This window comes from Dysidea avara, chromosome 4, assembly GCF_963678975.1.
Source record: "Dysidea avara chromosome 4, odDysAvar1.4, whole genome shotgun sequence".
Classification (NCBI taxonomy): Eukaryota; Metazoa; Porifera; class Demospongiae; order Dictyoceratida; family Dysideidae; genus Dysidea; species Dysidea avara.
In genome coordinates, this window is record NC_089275.1 from 30,898,948 (window position 1) to 30,916,391 (window position 17,444).

Consider the following 17,444-nt stretch of genomic DNA (forward strand, 5'->3'; position numbering starts at 1 on the left):
GTTACAAGTAGTACTACAAAAATTATTTTTTAAATGAAGTATATGAGGTTCCAGCAATAAAAGGTAGTGAACTAAGAGACATAATTGGTGGTAACTATTAAAACACACATAGCTATGTGGAAATATCCCTACTGTGGCATTGAACAGATGATGATGATACAGTAGCATGTCAACATAGGGATTTTCCCACATAGCTATGCTGTAATACCTACCACCATTCATATATTTTGTTTCACTACTTTTTATTGCTGGAATCCTGCTTCATTTCTGAGCTAATAATTCTTAATTGCACCATCATAATCAAGACACACGGTAGTGTGTCGTGCGGCCCAAGAAGCCGGCGCGCCACACCGTGAGTATATTAACAGGAAGAAAGAAAACGCAATTTTCACACCTATGTAGCTCTGTGATCCCTTATCCGATTGGAACCAAATTTGCTGGAGACGTGCCGCCCAGTTAGGGTAGTCTACATACCAATTTTGAAGAAAATCGCTCCAGCCATTTCCGAGATACGAGCAAACAAAATTTCGTTTTAATTTCTTCGTTTTTTTCTTCTTCTTCTTCATCTTCTTCATTTCGCACACTTCGCAAAATTCGCCATAAAACACGAATGCGAGCTCGGATTTGGCTAAAATTTGGCACACTTAAAGGGCTCATTAAGGCGGATCTCCGTACCAAGTTTGGTAGGAATCCGATGAACATTCACGGAGTTATGACCGATTATTTGCGTAAAATAAGGTTGAAGGTCTGTCACGCCTACAGGGTAAACGCCTTGGAGGAATCAGTTGAAAATTGATATGTAGATGGAGCAACCATCGTAGGAGTGCCTTTCTGTGGTTTGAAACGAATCGGGATAAAGACCACGGAGATATGACACAAAACCCAACCTGTGTCAAAATTATGCGATCGATTTTTATGAATAAAAAAACTATTAGTTTTCGTGTCTACCAGGCAAACCGCTTAGAGCAACGAGCTGAAAATCAGTATGTAGCTGGAATAATCATCATAGAAAGTCCTTGCAGTAGTACAGAAGAATCAGATTACAAATCACTGAGTTATGATTCGAAAGGCAACTAGGTGCAGCAAATGCGAGATCGAGATACTCTAATAGAACAGTCACCCTAATAAAGCATTCAGCTGCATTTATAATTTACTCAGTTATATTACATTGTAAGTTATTCTGTAGGGAATTCAGCTACAAACAAGTCACCCTGTAGTCAGATCAGCTAGAAGAAGGTACCTAATAGAGAGTTCAGCTACAAATAAGCCATCATGTAGAGAGTTCAGCTCAAATAAATCACCCTGTAGAGAATTCAGCTACAAACAAATTGCCCTGTAGAGAGATCAGCTAGAAGAAGTTACCTTGTAGAGAGTTCAGTTACAAAGAAACAATCATGCAAAGAGTTTAGCTACAAACAAATCACCCAGTAAAAAGTTCCGCTATGAACAGATCACACTGTAGAGAGTTCAGTTAGAAACAAGTCATCCTGTAGAGAGATCAGCTAGAAGAAGTCACCTTGTAGAGAGTTCAGTTACAAAGAAACAATCATGCAAAGAGTTTAGCTGCTAACAAATCACCCAGTAGAAAGTTTCGCTATTAACAGATCACACTGTAGAGAGTTCAGTTAGAAACAAGTCATCCTGTAGATAGATCAGCTAGAAGAAGTCACTTTGTAGAGAGTTCAGCTACAAAGAAACCACCATGTAAAAGAGTTCAGCTGCAAACAAATCACCTGTAGAGAATTCAACTACAAACAAATCACCCTGTAGAAAGTTCAGCTACAAACAAGTCACCCTGTAGAGAGATCAGCTAGAAACAAGTCATCCTGTAGAGAGTTCAGCTAGAAGAAGTTACGTTGTACAGAGTTCAGCTGCAAAGAAACTACCATGTAGAGAGTTCAGCTGCAAATAAATCGCCCTGTAGAGAATCCAGCTACAAACAAATCACCCTGTAGAAAGATCAGCTAGAAGAAGTTACCCTGTAGAGAGTTCAGCTACAAAGAAACTACCATATAGAGAGTTCAGCTGCAAACAAATCGCCCTGTAGAGAATTCAACTACAAACAAATCACCCTGTAGAAAAGTAGATCAGCTAGAAGAAGTTACCATGTAGAGAGTTCAGCTACAAACAAACCACCCTGTAGAGTGTTCAGCTACAAACAAGTCACCATATAGAGAGTTCAGCTAGAAGAAGTTACATTGTAGAGAGTTCAGCTACAAAGAAACTACCATGTAGAGAGTTCAGCTGCAAACAAATCGCCCTGTAGAGAATTCAGCTACAAACAAATTACCCTGTAAAAAGATCAGCTAGAAGAAGTTACCTTGTAGAGAGTTCAGCTACAAACACATCACCCTGTAGAGAGTTCAGCTAGAAACAAGCCACCCGTAGAGAGTTCAGCTAGAATAAGTTACACTGTAGAGAGTTCGGTTACAAAGAAACTACCATGTAGAGAGTTCAGCTGCAAACAAATCGCCTGTAGAGAAGTCAGCTACAAACAAATCACCCTGTAGAAAGATCAGCTAGAAGAAGTTACCTTGTAAAGAGTTCAAATCACCCTGTAGAGAGTTCAGCTACAAACAAGTCACCCTGTAGAGAGATCAACTAGAAACAAGCCACCCGTAGAGAGTTCAGCTAGAATAAGTTACACTGTAGAGAGTTCGGCTACAAAGAAACTACCATGTAGAGAGTTCAGCTGCAAACAAATTGCCCTGTAGAGAATTCAGCTACAAACAAATCACCCTGTAGAAAGATCAGCTAGAAGAAGTTACCTTGTAGAGAGTTCAGCTACAAACAAATCACCCTGTAGAGAGTTCAGCTACAAACAAGTCACCTTGTAGAGAGTTCAGCTAGAAACAAGTCATCCTGTAGAGAGTTCAGCTAGAAGAAGTTACATTGTAGAGAGTTCAGCTACAAAGAAACTACCATGTAGAGAGTTTAGCTGCAAACAAATCGCCCTGTAGAGAATTCAGCTACAAACAAATCACCCTGTAGAAAGATCAGCTAGAAGAAGTTACCTTGTAGAGAGTTCAGCTACAAACAAATCACCTTGTAGAGAGTTCAGCTACAAACAAGTCACCCTGTAGAGAGATCAGCTAGAAACAAGCCACCCGTAGAAAGTTTAGCTAGAAGAAGTTACATTGTAGAGAGTTCAGCAGTTTAGCTGCAAACAAATCGCCCTGTAGAGAGTTTAGCTACAAACAAATCACCCTGTAGAGAGTTCAGCTACAAACAAGTCATCCAGTAGAGGGATCAGCTAGAAGGATCACTTTGCAGAGAGGTCAGCTACAAAGAAATCACCCTGCTTCATCTTTTCTTCTTCCTGTAGTAAAGAAAAAAATGACAGGTTAAAAAGCCCTAAAGCCGGCCATAGGCCAGCTTTGGGGTATACAAATACAAAAAGAAGTGAAATCTAATCCAAAACAGCCAAGCTGTAAAAAAAGAGTGCGGCCCTGAGAAAGGCTATGGTGAAAAAAGTTGTGAAATCCAAGGTGGCGGCCAAGAAATGGCTGTGATGGTAGGTTAATGGTAAAAATTTTAATAACAACAATTCAGTGAATTTGGTGCCGCTTGGTCTTGGCACAAAATTCACTTGAATTGTCGTTGTTAAAATTTTTACCATTAACCTACCATCACAGCCATTTCTTGGCCGCCACCTTGGATTTCACATCTTTTTTCACCATAGCCTTTCTCAGGGCCGCACTATTTTTTTACAGCTTGGCTGTTTTGGATTAGATAATTATATACTGCATGTATATTTATTTGCATGTTGTGAGAATTAATTTTGGGAGACGATTTTAATAGTATGAATTTCAAAGTGTGTATCTGAGTTTAGGATGGCTATGACTAACCAATACTACCAAGTTGTCATGGAGGAATTGTGAGGCTAATATTTTGTGTGATATTTTTTGGCAGGAAAGCCCAACCCTCATGTTCACTACTACAGTACTGTATAATACAGCACTCACCTATTTCTTCATACATCTTTTAGAAATTTGTAAAATTTGCATTGCTGCAACTTTTACACTATAACTTCCACTTTTAGTAGGAACTATGGGAGAAGGATAGCAGTTTAATGGCAGTGACCCTTTGTGAAGTGCTTTTCCAATCCACATTGACTTTCTCAAATTTTTGTGTACCTTTGTTTTGATGACAGTTCTAGTAGACCAGCTCAAATTTGTTTTTATTGTTTAGGGTCATCTTATAATTTTTAACCCATGATGGCTTACTGAGGACCATTATCAAGTCACACTGTAGTGTATTGTGTGGCCCAAGAAGCCAACACACCACCCCTTGAGTATACAGTATTGACAGGAAGAAAACATGATTATCACACATTCATAGCCCTGAGATCCTTTATCTGAATGGAGTGAATTTTACAGAGGAGTTGCTCACCGGTATGGCAGTCCACATGCCAAATTTGAAGGGGCACCCCAGTTAATTCTGCAGCCAAAATTATTGTGACTTACTTCGTTTTTTTTCTTTTAACTGTAGTACGTACTTCTGCTTCTTATTTTTGCACTATAACACACAAGTGTGTAATCCAATTGAGCTGAAATTTAGCAAACTTAAAGAAGCTCTAAACATCAATCCCAGTACTAAAATTAATTTTGTGAAGTTATAACCAAATATTTGCATTAAAAATATTGAGCGTACAAGGAAAATCTTCACAGAATGAGTTGAAAATTAAATTAGCCATCATGGAAATGCTTTTTCATGGTTTGGAAGGAATCAATATAAAGATCACAGAGATATAATGATAGAGACCATGGATATATAATGCAAAGCCAAACATATGTAACTAGTATATTAATAATTATAAATTTAAAGATGAAGTAGGATCCTAGCAATAAAAAGTAGTGAAACAAGAGATAAACAATGGTAGCTAGCTATTACAGCATAACTCAGTGGTAAATCCCTACCTTGGCATTGAACACAAAATAATTGTTATACCATGCCAAAGGAGGGATTTCCCACCGAGCTATGCTGTAATAGCTACCATTGTTCATCTCTTGTTTCACTACCTTTTATCACTTGGATCCCTATTTTATTATTAAATTTATAATTTTTAATATACTAGTTTTAGTTTTTTGTTAAAGCATACAGCTATAGTCTGTTTGCATTCACCTGAACCCTCGTTTCTTGTTAATAACTCTTATTACATGGGCCAGCTGCCCAAACATTTAGTAGCACTGTGAAGCCCTTTAAATGCCAGAACTGTTAATCAAAAAAGCGCTTTGATACAGGCAAGAACAAGTGAGTTATGAGGCTTTTAAAATATCCCATACATTTAGTATGGACGATTAAGGCACGCAGACATGTTTGCACCATGAAAACATGCTCATTCCTGTACAAAACTATTGGGAGTGAACACATGTTCACCTCTTTGATAACTATATTTGGCGGAGGCTCAGCTGAATGCTTACTGACTGTAACAATAAACATGTTACTGTTCTATTAGGGTGAGTGCTGTATTAGAGTATCTCGAATCAGCCTACCAACTTGAAGGTGTTTGGTCACAAATACAGCTAGTATAAAAAGGGTGTGATCATCGTGGTCTCGATTGATAGATCGATAGCACATAGAATGAAGAATGGGCGTGATCTTGTGACCTATCATGTAGTACCGGTACCTCTGTTAGGGATGCGGCAATTATGCCGGCATAATTTTGAGCATAATAGGTACGTGTGGGAATCAGGGATTATGCTAGCATTTTGAGGTGATCATAAAGCTTTAACAGTAGGAAAATCTGCAGATTGAACCTTTCCATTAATAAGATCGAGATACTCTAATAGAGCAGTCAAAACTCTAATAGAACAGTTACTGAATATTATTTACTCTAACAAAGCAGTCACATTGAATTGAAATACTCTAATACAGCAACCATCTAAAGAATTCAAGATTATTTGAAGCTTAAGCATCAATGAAAATGGTCTGATACAACAATAAACTGGCATTATTAGCCAATTATGGTGGCATAATTTTAGGAATAATGGGCAATTCTCAAAAGCATGCTAGGTGATTTTTTGAGCACTGCTCAAAAGCATAATGCTCAATTTTTGGAGCATAATAGCCTCATGCCTAACCTCTGTACAGTAGCATAGTCTAAGCGCCTTAAATAATTTTGTGGCATCTATTATGCTGCTTAAAGCAAGTGTGGATATGGAAAATTAACACCTTGATATGGTTTCGTTGGATGAAGAAGGAGTCAAGCAGCCTGATTGAAGATAAAAGAAAACCACATCCCAGTGGTGAGCTTGTCGTTGTGGCATAAATGGCGACCATGCACTGCTTCATTTGGGCTCTAGGCTTGCGACTGTGGTCACTCAGTGAGTGAGTGAGTGAGATGAAATTTTGAGTTTTGATAGTTTTAAAATAATTCTATATCCAGCCTCCAGTAAGTTGTTTTTAACGCTACATTTGATGTTAGGTGGACTAATATTATTCTGTAAAAGTGATTTTCGTTGCTTAAAAAGTTTCCAAGCTGGTTTTTAAAAGGTGGTACTTTTGGCAGCACGCATCATTTTGGGGGATCCCCACTTAAGCAGTATGGTAGATAATTGTGGGATCAAGGTTCATGAATAAAAAATCCATTAGTTTTCTTACACTGCTTGAAGGTTCTTAGTTTACTAATTTGTTAAGATGCCTTACTGTAGATATACTGATAGTAAAGTGTCAGTAAACTTAAGTATATGGAACATAATTATTTTACAAAGTTTTAAACTCTCAGTAAAACATCAGTGAATGCGGGTTTACTGAAAAACTACTAAAATAACAAACAATTAACTGTTCCATGTACTGGGGATATACCACTGTAATAAACTAAGATACTTCAAGCAGTGTTACCTACAAGGCAAACTGCTTAGGGGAGTGAGTTGAAAATAGATGTGTAGATGGATTAGTCATCACAGAAAATCCTTTTGGTGATATAGAGGAATCAAATTAAAACACACCAAGTTATAATGCAAAAACAAACTGTTTTGCAGCAATTGTGTGATCAAGATACCCTAAAAGTACAGTCACCATATTAGGGAATTCAGCTATGTTGCTAAGTCTGAGGATACACCTCTCATTTAACTACAAACAAACCACCCTGCAGAGAGTTCAACTACAAACAAGTCGCCCTGTAGATAATACAGCTATACAAACAGGTTACCCTGTAGCAGCATATACAGGGGCGGATACAGTGGAATTAGACAATGGCTATATTCTATACTGAATGCTCTATTAGAGTATTGTGATGACTGTTTTATTAGAGTATATTCTTATGACTGCTCTATTAGAGTATCTCAATCTTTTACTAGCTAAAAAGTGATCCGGCCAGTGCGGCCTTGGTTCTGATATGATTTTTAGTATGGAAAACAGAGTTGCTGTTAAGGTTACGGAATAGTTTAAAATGCGTGGGCAGAACAAATTACCAAACCTGCTTTAAACCAAGCAGGGATAAATAATTTCAACAACTGTGTTGTGTTAGCAATACAACTAATTGTGCTTGTTTGTTTTTACTACAGAACAACGACTGTTCTTGGGTGTGTGGTCTACAATAGAGTGATGTTTTATAAAAACGCGCCGCCAAAAACCAGACTAACAGATCACTGATTCTTTATAATTTCAACACAAGTGGCTAAACAACTAAAATATCTAGGTCCTGTGGAAGCGATTTTTTAAGTTACTGGTAGTATAGACGTTTTATTGAACCTTTAATAGTTTTTTCAGGTGAAACAAGCTCTTTGAAGGCTTGTATCCGAGTCACTGGGGAGAAACACGCCAAAAATGCTTCCACAGGACCTAATAAATTTAATATACAGTATCACTATGCCCTAGAAATGCCAATACAACCTACAGCTTTTGCTGTATTTGGTGGCGGAAAAACATGGTAGTGACAGCTGGAACTGAGCGATGTACAGGCTGGCTTACTTGTGTTACTACAACAAATTGTAGTGTTCCACCTGCCTCAAACTACACTGTAGCTACATAAAAACATTAAATATGAAGGGCTTCACCTTCATTTAAAACTTTTCACGCTGCTAGACTGGTTTTATGGTCTTCTCAAAAAGAATCGATAGGCATTCAAAATTTTGAATGATTGCCCGTGACTATACCGTAACCTTAAAAAGCACATCTCTTCCTGGATACCTGCCTCTATTACACCACCCAGACAATTAACTATCACAAACATTTTAACACATGTTCCCACAAAGGCTTGTCTGGATTACTTCGCATTTTGATGAGTCGTCAAATGGCTAGCAACATACAGCAGATTTGTTTACTGCTTAGTGGTGCAGTTCTTTATACTTAGAGTGTAACAGCTACTGATTTTAGAAGACCTTGGTAAGAATATTTTAGCCATAACAGCAGCACTTATACACACGTATGTATTTGTATGGCTTCTCACAATGATCCATTTTATAGCACATGTAAACAGAGAGGCTTTCAATTAGAGTATCTATATCACTGCTACAGTAATATAGCAATCACTGACTGTTCTGCTAAAAGACATCAATATATCATTATTAATAAATACAGTATTGTATCATGATACTTATTTGCTGTATTGATATATTGCCGTATCGATATATATATATATATATATTGCAGATCTCTAATCACTAATGTTGTCGCAATGTAAAAACACTGGCTGATTGATGACTGATGATCAGAGTTGAATTTCATTTATCAATTTACAATTACATCCTGGACACATAATGTGTTATTATGGTAAATGTAACTATTTAATCAAGTTGACTTTACCTAAGTGTTATTATGTCACTCAAGTTATTTATCCACTAAAAACTCCTGACAATGCATGCATACCTTAACTAAACATGACTCATAAATATCATCAAATTTTTGTAAGACTATAATTAAATATACAGGTTTGTTGATTATATTTAACAAGGGCTGCACCTCATTGCAGCAGTCTTCACACTATATGACCAGGCTTGTGAAAACAGGGCATGTGGGCAGACCATACCATGACACACAACTGGTCATATTCCAGTAGCAGAACAGAATATTTGCATTCTGTAACTTGTTTAGTAAAGTAAATTGCATGTCTAAAGCATGATGGCATAAAAAGTTATGTGTGATGAAATTTAGGCTAGTGTAAAATTACTGTATGTGTCCACATGCCCTGTTTTTACTGGCCCGGTCACAGATATATTATGGTTTCTTTTTGTTCTATGTAATTCTTTACACAGCTGCTCCAAGAATAAGTCCTCCCTCATCAACATCTAATATAACAGCAGTTGCTGGTACTCCCCTCACGTTGTCCTGTACTTCAGTAAATTCGCCCCCAGACACATTCACATGGAGGAAGGATAGTGGTCCAATAATTAACTCTACTAGTATCACTACAGTGACTCATACTAATACTAGTGCAGTGTTCCGTGCTGACTACTCCATTAATAGCATTACTACAAGTGATAGTGGAACATATACATGTATTGTGACTAATCCTATTGGAACTGATAACAAAACTATAAATGTTACTGTTACTGGTATGTGGATGCACAGTGTGCTACTGTACTATTATAGTGTATATAAGGCCTGTAGTCTGTTCTGAGCAAAATAAACTTATGTACCGGTAGTATATAGGTACACTGTAACACTTATTGACTCACTTTGATGATCTCCAATGCATTAGACCACAATGCTATAAATAATTCTATGAAAGTGTAAATACTTGTAGTTCTGCAATTAAAAGGACAGAATGGGTACAGCTTTTCCCTTAGTTCAAAATTTTTATTAGCTTGTGTGTATGTCATTGTTTTTTGTAAGCATGCTACAATATTTTATTTGTACCACAACATAACAGTAAGGTAGCAGTATCAAATCACCCAAATAAATATCAGTACTGGATGGCACTTAGTTTGTTTGTACAAAATCACCATTACATGCAGCAAAGACTCAAAACAGTGCTCAGCCATTCTGTCTGAAAATCATGCCCTTTTATAACCTAACTTTATTTACCTCAATATTGCATGTATTTATATTATGTCAAATCATTTCCACAAGTGCCATTGGGAAATAAATCGTAGGGTGCATGGCTGAGAAGCTAATATGCACTAATATAAGGAGAAACAGTGAGCCATTTTATCACTAAAGTGGGTGATATTTTTATTACATAGGATGAGCTAACTATGTAATATTTTAAATTAGTGAAAATATGGTATGTAGGTAATTTATATACTAGCTCTTATGTAATAGTTACTAGTTCAGCTGCTGGTGCTCAGTCTGTTATACTGTACAACTCTACTACAACCAAGCCTTTTGATTAGTGCAGTCTTTATAAAGCTCATTAATTATTTTTGCATAATTTTACTAATTACTGAGTACTTTTATTGGTCAGTGTGACCCAGCTGTTGTTGGGGGCTGTTGACAATTGCAATAAACTTGCTTTTTTTCATTGCAAAATAATTTTTGTATGCAAAATTTGTATAACAATTTCTTGCACAAAAATTTAATACAAGATCAAACTACTCTAATAGAGCAGTCATTCACATAAATCATACAAATATATTTACACAAAAATTTTTATCACAAAAAAATTTTTTGCACGAAAATAAAGTGAATTACGGTAGTCATGCCATTAGTACTACATGCCATGCTGCCAAACTCTACTATATATGTAGTTTTAAGATTCATAAACTTGAATTTGTTCATTTATATAAATAATTTAATGCTCTACACACTTCAAGACATTTGATTCTATGTAAGTGCAAGTTACATACTGTAAATACATACACCTTTTCATTAATCTTACCACTCATAAATCAGAAATTAATAGTTTTATAAAGTTTTATGTACTTACCAAATTTCATATTATTATGTATATTGTATCTACTATAGATTTAGTACATTAATAAAATATAATAATAAAAAATGCTACTTCACAACTCCTACGGTCACCATAGTCAGTAATCCAGCTGGTACTCCAGTTAGTGGATCTACTAACACATTTGACTATCCCATATTGAGCAATGTCAGTCTGACATGTATGGTAGACCTCTCACCATCAGCCATTATCACCTACCAGTGGAATGCTACAGGATGTTAGCTACATTAATATCTAATACAATAATGACGAACCAAAATGCTTTCCTCATAGTCAGACAACACAAAATGTAACAGATAGGCCCCGGCCTACTACACCCAGATTTTTACCTATTGTGCTTTTGAGCATTGCTGAAAAATCAGGTATGTTTTTCTCAAAATTATGCTTTCAAAATCAAGATTATGCTCTATAACTGACTGTTTAGTAGAGTATATCTGGCTTTCCTGACTGCCGTATTAGAGTAAGTGAATGCTCTATTAGAGTATCTTGATCTTATTTCTGCAAAGTGTGAATAACCACAAAGAAACGGTTTAATAAGTTATATTACGTGTTTTTAGATATGAAATGCACTAATAATACTATTGGCGGTGATTATTTGCTTTCTTTCAGGCATGCGTACTGCACATTTTTTGTACTGCAATTATTGGTGGAACTGAATATTCCAGTATACCATTCAGTATTAGGGGACCCGCCTATTATGCTCATAATTTTACCTGTTATGCTATGCTGCACTGCTCAAAAATTTACCTATTATGCTTAAAGTTATGCTCAATACTTACCTATTATGCTCAAATTATGCCCAATTATTTATACCTCATTTCTCATGCTCTGCTAATAATTTCCAGTTTATGGATAAACAATAAGTGGTTGAAGCACAAACTTACTTGTCAAAATGCATATCACAGAAAAGATCGATATACTCTAATAGAACAGTCAGCTATGTGATTGTTCTATTAGAGTTACTGACTGTTCTATTAGAATATATCGATCTAATCCAAAACAGCCAAGCTGTAAAAAAAGTGTGCGGCCCTCAAAAAGGCTACGGTGAAAAAAGATGTGAAATCCAAGGTGGCGGCCAAGAAATGGCTGTGATGGTAGGTTAATGGTAAAAATTTTAATAATGACAATTCAGGTGAAGTTTGTGCCAATTGACCAAGCGGCACCAAAATTCACCTGAATTGTTGTTATTAAAATTTTTACCATTAACCTACCATCACAGCCATTTCTTGGCGGCCACATTGGATTTCACATCTTTTTTCACCATAGCCTTTTTGAGGGCCGCACACTTTTTTTACAGCTTGGCTGTTTTGGATTAGATTTCACTTCTTTTTATATTTGTATAGCCCAAAGCCGGCCTATGGCCTGCTTTGGGACTTTTTAAACCTATCTTTTTTCTTTACCACAGGAAGAAGAAAAGATGAAGCAGATGTACCTTAAATATTTCTGATTTTATCAGTAAATGTACAAATTATATATATAATACATATATTTATTACAGAACTGTCCATGGTGGTTTCTTTGTAACTGAACACTCTTCAAGGTAACTTCTTCTAGCTGTTCTCTCTACAGGGTGATTTAATTGTAGCTGGATTCTGTACAGGTGATTTTTTTGCTGCTGAGCTCTTTACAGAATGGTTTCTTTGTAGCTTAACTCTCAACAGGTGATTTGTTTGCAGCTGAACTATCTAGATGATGGTTTCTTTGTAGCTGAACTCTCTACAAGGGAATTTCTTCTAGCTGAAGTCTCTACATGGTGGTTTCTTTGTAGCTGAACTCTCTACAAGATAACTTCTTCTAACTGATCTTTCTACAGGGCAATTTGTTTGTGGCAGAATTTTCTACAGGGTGATTTCTTTGCAGCTGAACTCTCTACATGGTGGTTTCTTTTTACTGTAGCTGAACTCTCTACAAGGTAATTTCTTCTAGTTGATATCTCTACAGGGTGATTTGTTTGTAGCTGAATTCTATACAGGTGATTAGTTTGCAGCTGAGCTCTTTACGGAATGGTTTCTTTGTAGCTGAACTCTCTACAAGGTAACTTCTTCTAACTGAACTCTCTACAGGGAGATTTGTTTGCAGCTGAACTCTCTTCATGATGGTTTCTTTGTAGCTGAACTCTCTACAAGGTAACTTATTCTAGCTGAACTCCCTACATGGTGGTTTCTTTGTAGCTGAACTCTCTACAGGTGATTTGTTTGCAGCTGAACTCTCCACATGATGGTTTCTTTAAATTTGTAGCTGAACTCTCTACAAGTTAACTTCTTCTAGCTGATCTCTCTACAGGGTGATTTGTTTGTAGCTGAACTATCTACAAGATAATTTCTTCTAGCTGATCTCTCTACAGGGTGATTTGTTTGTAGCTGAATTCTGTACAAGTGATTTGTTTGCAGCTGAGCTCTTTACAGAATGCTTTCTTTGTAGCTGAACTCTCTACAAGGTAAATTCTTCTAACTAAACTCTCTACAGGGAGATCTGTTTGCAGCTAAACTCTCTTCATGATGGTTTCTTTGTAGCTGAACTCTATACAAGGTGACTTCTTCTAGCTGATCTTTCTACAGGGTGATTTGTTTGTAGCTGAATTCTGTACAGGTGATTTGTTTGCAGCTGAGCTCTTTACAGAATGGTTTCTTTGTAGCTGAGCTCTCTACAAGGTAGTTTCTTCTAGCTGATGTCTCCACAAGGTCACTAGTTTGTAGCTGAACTTTCTACATGGTGGTTTCTTTGTAACTGAACTCTCTACAAGGTAACTTCTTCTAGCTGATCTTTCTACAGGGTGATTTGTTTGTGGCTGAACTCTCTACAAGGAAACTTCTTCTAGCTGATCTCTCTACAGGGAGGTTGGTTTGTAGCTAAACTCTCTACAGGTGATTTGTTTGCAACTGAACTCTCCACATGGTGGTTTCTTCTAGCTGATCTCTCTACAGGGTGATTTGTTTGTAGCTGAGTTCTGTACAGGTGATTTGTTTGCAGCTGAGCTCTTTACAGAATGGTTTCTATGTAGCTGAACTCTTTACAAGGTAACTTCTTCTAGCTGATGTCTCTACAGGGTCACTAATTTGTAAATGAATTCTCTACATGGTGGTTTCTTTGTAACTGAACTCTCTACGAGGTAACTTCTTCTAGCTGATTTTTCTATAGGGTGACTTGTTTGTAGTGGAATTCTGTACAGGTGATTTTTTTGCAGCTGAGCTCTTTGCAGAATGGTTTCTTTGTAGCTGAACTCTTTACAAGGTAACTTCTTCTAGCTGATGTCTCTACAGTGTCACTAGTTTGTAAACGAATTCTCTACATGTTTGTTTCTTTGTAACTGAACTCTCTACAAGTTAACTTCTTCTAGCTGATCTCTCTACAGGTTGATTTGTTTGTAGCTGAACTCTCTACATTGTGGTTTCTTTGTAGCTGAACTCTACAAGGTGATTTCTTCTAGCTGAATTATCTCTTTCTATAGTTGCATGAATTCCCTACAAAGTAACTTCTTCTAGCTGATCTCTCTACGGGGTGAATTGTTTGTGGCTAATCTCTCTACAGGGTGACTTGCTTGTAGCTGATCTCTATACAGGTTACTTGTTTCTAGCTGATCTCTTGAATTCTCTTCGGGTGACTGCTCTATTGGGATGACTGCTCTATTAGGATGACTGCTCTATTAGAGTATCTCGATCTCGCACTTGCTACACCAAGTTGGATTTCGTGTTATAACTCCGTGGCTTTAAGTCTGATTCTTCTACACCATTGAAGAGCCTTTCTAAGATGATAACTCCATCTGTACAGCGATTTTCAAAGCATTATCCCAAGCGGTTTACCTGGTAGGCGTGGCAAGCAGTCGTTTTTTTATTAGCTAATCTCGATTGCGTAATTGTTACACACTGTTGGTTTTTACGTTGTATCTTCCTGGTTTTTAGCTCGATTTCTTTCAAACCACAAAAGGTTTAAGGTTCAATAGTTAACCTATTCACCCACCAATTTTCAGCTTCTTCCCATACGCGGTTTACCCTGTAGGCGTGACAACATATTGGTGTTATTTTTCGTGAATAAGCGCTCATAACTCTTTTCCTGTTAATCGTATTCCAACCAAAGTTGGTACAGAGATGTGCCTTTATACTCCCCTTCTGTGTGCCAAATTTCAAGGCAATCGGATATGGCGTTCGCGTTTTATAGTAGTTTTTGTAAGTGTGCGAAAAGAGGAAGAAAAATAAGAAAAAAAATGAAGAAACTAAGCTAATTTTTGAAGTCGCATATCTCGGGAACGCTTGAAGCGATTTCGCTCAAATTTGGAATATGGAGTGCTGAAGGTGGAGGGAGTGTCTACAGCAAAAATCGTCTTGTTTCATCAAGGCAGCACAGAGCTACGGAGGTGCGAAAATTGCGGTTTCTTTCTTCCTGTCAATATACTCACGGGTGTTACGCGCCGGCTTCTTGGGCTGCACGACACACTACCGTGTGTCTTGATCTTTCTGTGATACCTATTTTTATAAGCAAGAATTCATACTATTACACAAATATTCTACCTATTATGCTAGCATTATGCTCAATGCTTTCAGGCACCAATTATGCTCATAATTATGCCAGCATAATCGGCAGGTCCCTACCATTCACTTTACATGTATCAGGTACAGTGCAATGGTTACATATTGTGATATCAATTTTGATATCAAGGTAGAATAGTTGTAGTGTTTAAAAGAGAAGTCTATGAATTATATACTGGCAAGAGTAGATAACTAAAGAAGAAAAGTTTGATTCAGGGCAAATGCTATAATGATTTGACTTACACAACTGTACTGTATGACTCATACAGTACAGTTATGTGAGTAATTTTAAAAAGCATAGTGTTTAATTGATTTGGCCATTAGTGTTAACATATTCACTACTTTAGTTTATTCATCGCTAGTAAAGTTAAGTACTTTAGTGCACTTGAACCATCTTTATATTGCTGTTTTGACACCTGGCGTGATGTCAAACACTCGTAGTGATTGGGCGTGGTGCTTAATTGACTAGGCCATTATAGCGCGGTAAACATATTCACTTCTTTGGTTTATTCATGGCTAGTATGGTAAGTACTTTATAGTGCACTTAAGCTTCATTATGAGCTATTTGGGCTTGCTGTGTTCAATTGCATACCCACAATCAAAGCGATCTGCATGCTTACATTCAGCATGCTCTTATGACGTTATCCACAATCGAAATTCACATGGTCCCATACAAATACACTTGCAAAGCATTCCTGCAGTTTTCCACACTTGCAGGTGAGTCACCCAAGTGGAATATATTAGTTGTAACATGGGTATTTGTGATTTGCCTGAAATATATGCACAAGCATGAGGGCACAGCCTGAGTGCAAGTGCGTATATTTCAGGCAAATTACTAATGCCCATGATACAACTACTACTACAGACAGACACACACACGCACACATATAATTTGTATGATTACTGAATAATTAAAAGTATTTAAAATCTGCTTTATATCTTTTTCTTCTTCCTGTGGTAAAGAAAAAAAGATAGGTTTAAAAAGCCCCAAAGCCAGCTTATATGGAAGGCTTTGGGGAATACAAATACAAAAAGAAGTGATATCTAATTCAAAACAGCCAAACTGTAAATAAAAGAGTGCGGTTCCCAAAAGGCTATGGTGAAAAAGGTGTAAAATTCAAGGTGGCAGCCAAGAAATGGTAGGTTAATGTAATGGTAAAATTTTTAATAATAACAATTCAGGTGAATTTGGTGCCAAGATCAAGCAGCACCAAATTCACCTAAATTGTCATTATTAAAATTTTTACCATTAACCTCCTTGGATTTCACATCTTTTTTCACCATAGCCTTATGGGGCCGCACCCTTTTTTAAAAATTTTATTATTTTTTTTTTTTACAGCTTGGCTGTTTTGAATTAGATAATTATTACACACTGCTGTTTTTATTGTATATTAATTTTTTTGTGCACTGTATTCTTAGGGTCTTTAATACAATTTCTTCCAACCACAAAGATTTGAGGTTTGATAGTTAACCTATCCATGTACCGATTTTCAGCTTCTCCTCATAAGTGGTTTACCCTGTAGTAATGACAACATATCGGTGTAATGTTTCGTGAATAATCATTAATGACTTTGTGATTGATTATTATGTTCAAGCAAAAATTAGTCCTAAGATTTACCTTTAAACTCTTCTAATTTGTGCCATATTTCCAGGTAATCAGATAACACATTTTCACTTTATTGCCGATATTGTACATTCATGAAAAGAAGGGGAAAAAGTACAATAAATGAACAAATTATGCAAATTTTTGAAGGCTTGGATCTCAGGAATGCTTAGAAAGATTTTACTTAAACCTGGTATGTGGACTACTGAAAGTGAAGAACATTTCCATCAACAACAAAAATCATCTCACTTCATAAAGGCAGCACAGAGCTACAAATGTATAAAAGAACTTTTTAATAACACACTGGTGTGCTGCACCAAACTACATGACACACTATCATGCTTGATAGTCTGTCATAAATGCACGTGAACTTATGACAATGCATGTATGTCTTGACCAAACATGACTTATGAATTTGATCACATATTTTAAAACTATATGCATAAAATATATAACTTTGTTGATTAGATTTATATGACAGAGT

The 17,444-nt window shown here is 36.6% G+C and overlaps 2 protein-coding genes across 2 annotated transcripts in view; both read left to right on the top strand.

Moving 5' to 3' along the window:
- Nucleotides 1-9,619, top strand: part of LOC136254635 (fasciclin-2-like) — a 372,927-nt gene extending 363,308 nt beyond the window's left edge. The window contains exon 5 of the mRNA XM_066047379.1: nucleotides 9,198-9,619. Coding sequence (XP_065903451.1) covers nucleotides 9,198-9,562 — 365 coding nt within the window. The 3' untranslated portion in view covers nucleotides 9,563-9,619. The remainder of the gene's footprint in view (nucleotides 1-9,197) is intronic.
- Nucleotides 9,620-10,165: 546 nt separating this feature from the next.
- The window catches only part of LOC136253748 (hemicentin-1-like), a 74,270-nt gene continuing 66,991 nt past the window's right edge, over nucleotides 10,166-17,444 (top strand). The window contains exons 1-2 of the mRNA XM_066046407.1: nucleotides 10,166-10,176; nucleotides 10,849-11,051. Coding sequence (XP_065902479.1) covers nucleotides 10,166-10,176; nucleotides 10,849-11,051 — 214 coding nt within the window. The remainder of the gene's footprint in view (nucleotides 10,177-10,848; nucleotides 11,052-17,444) is intronic.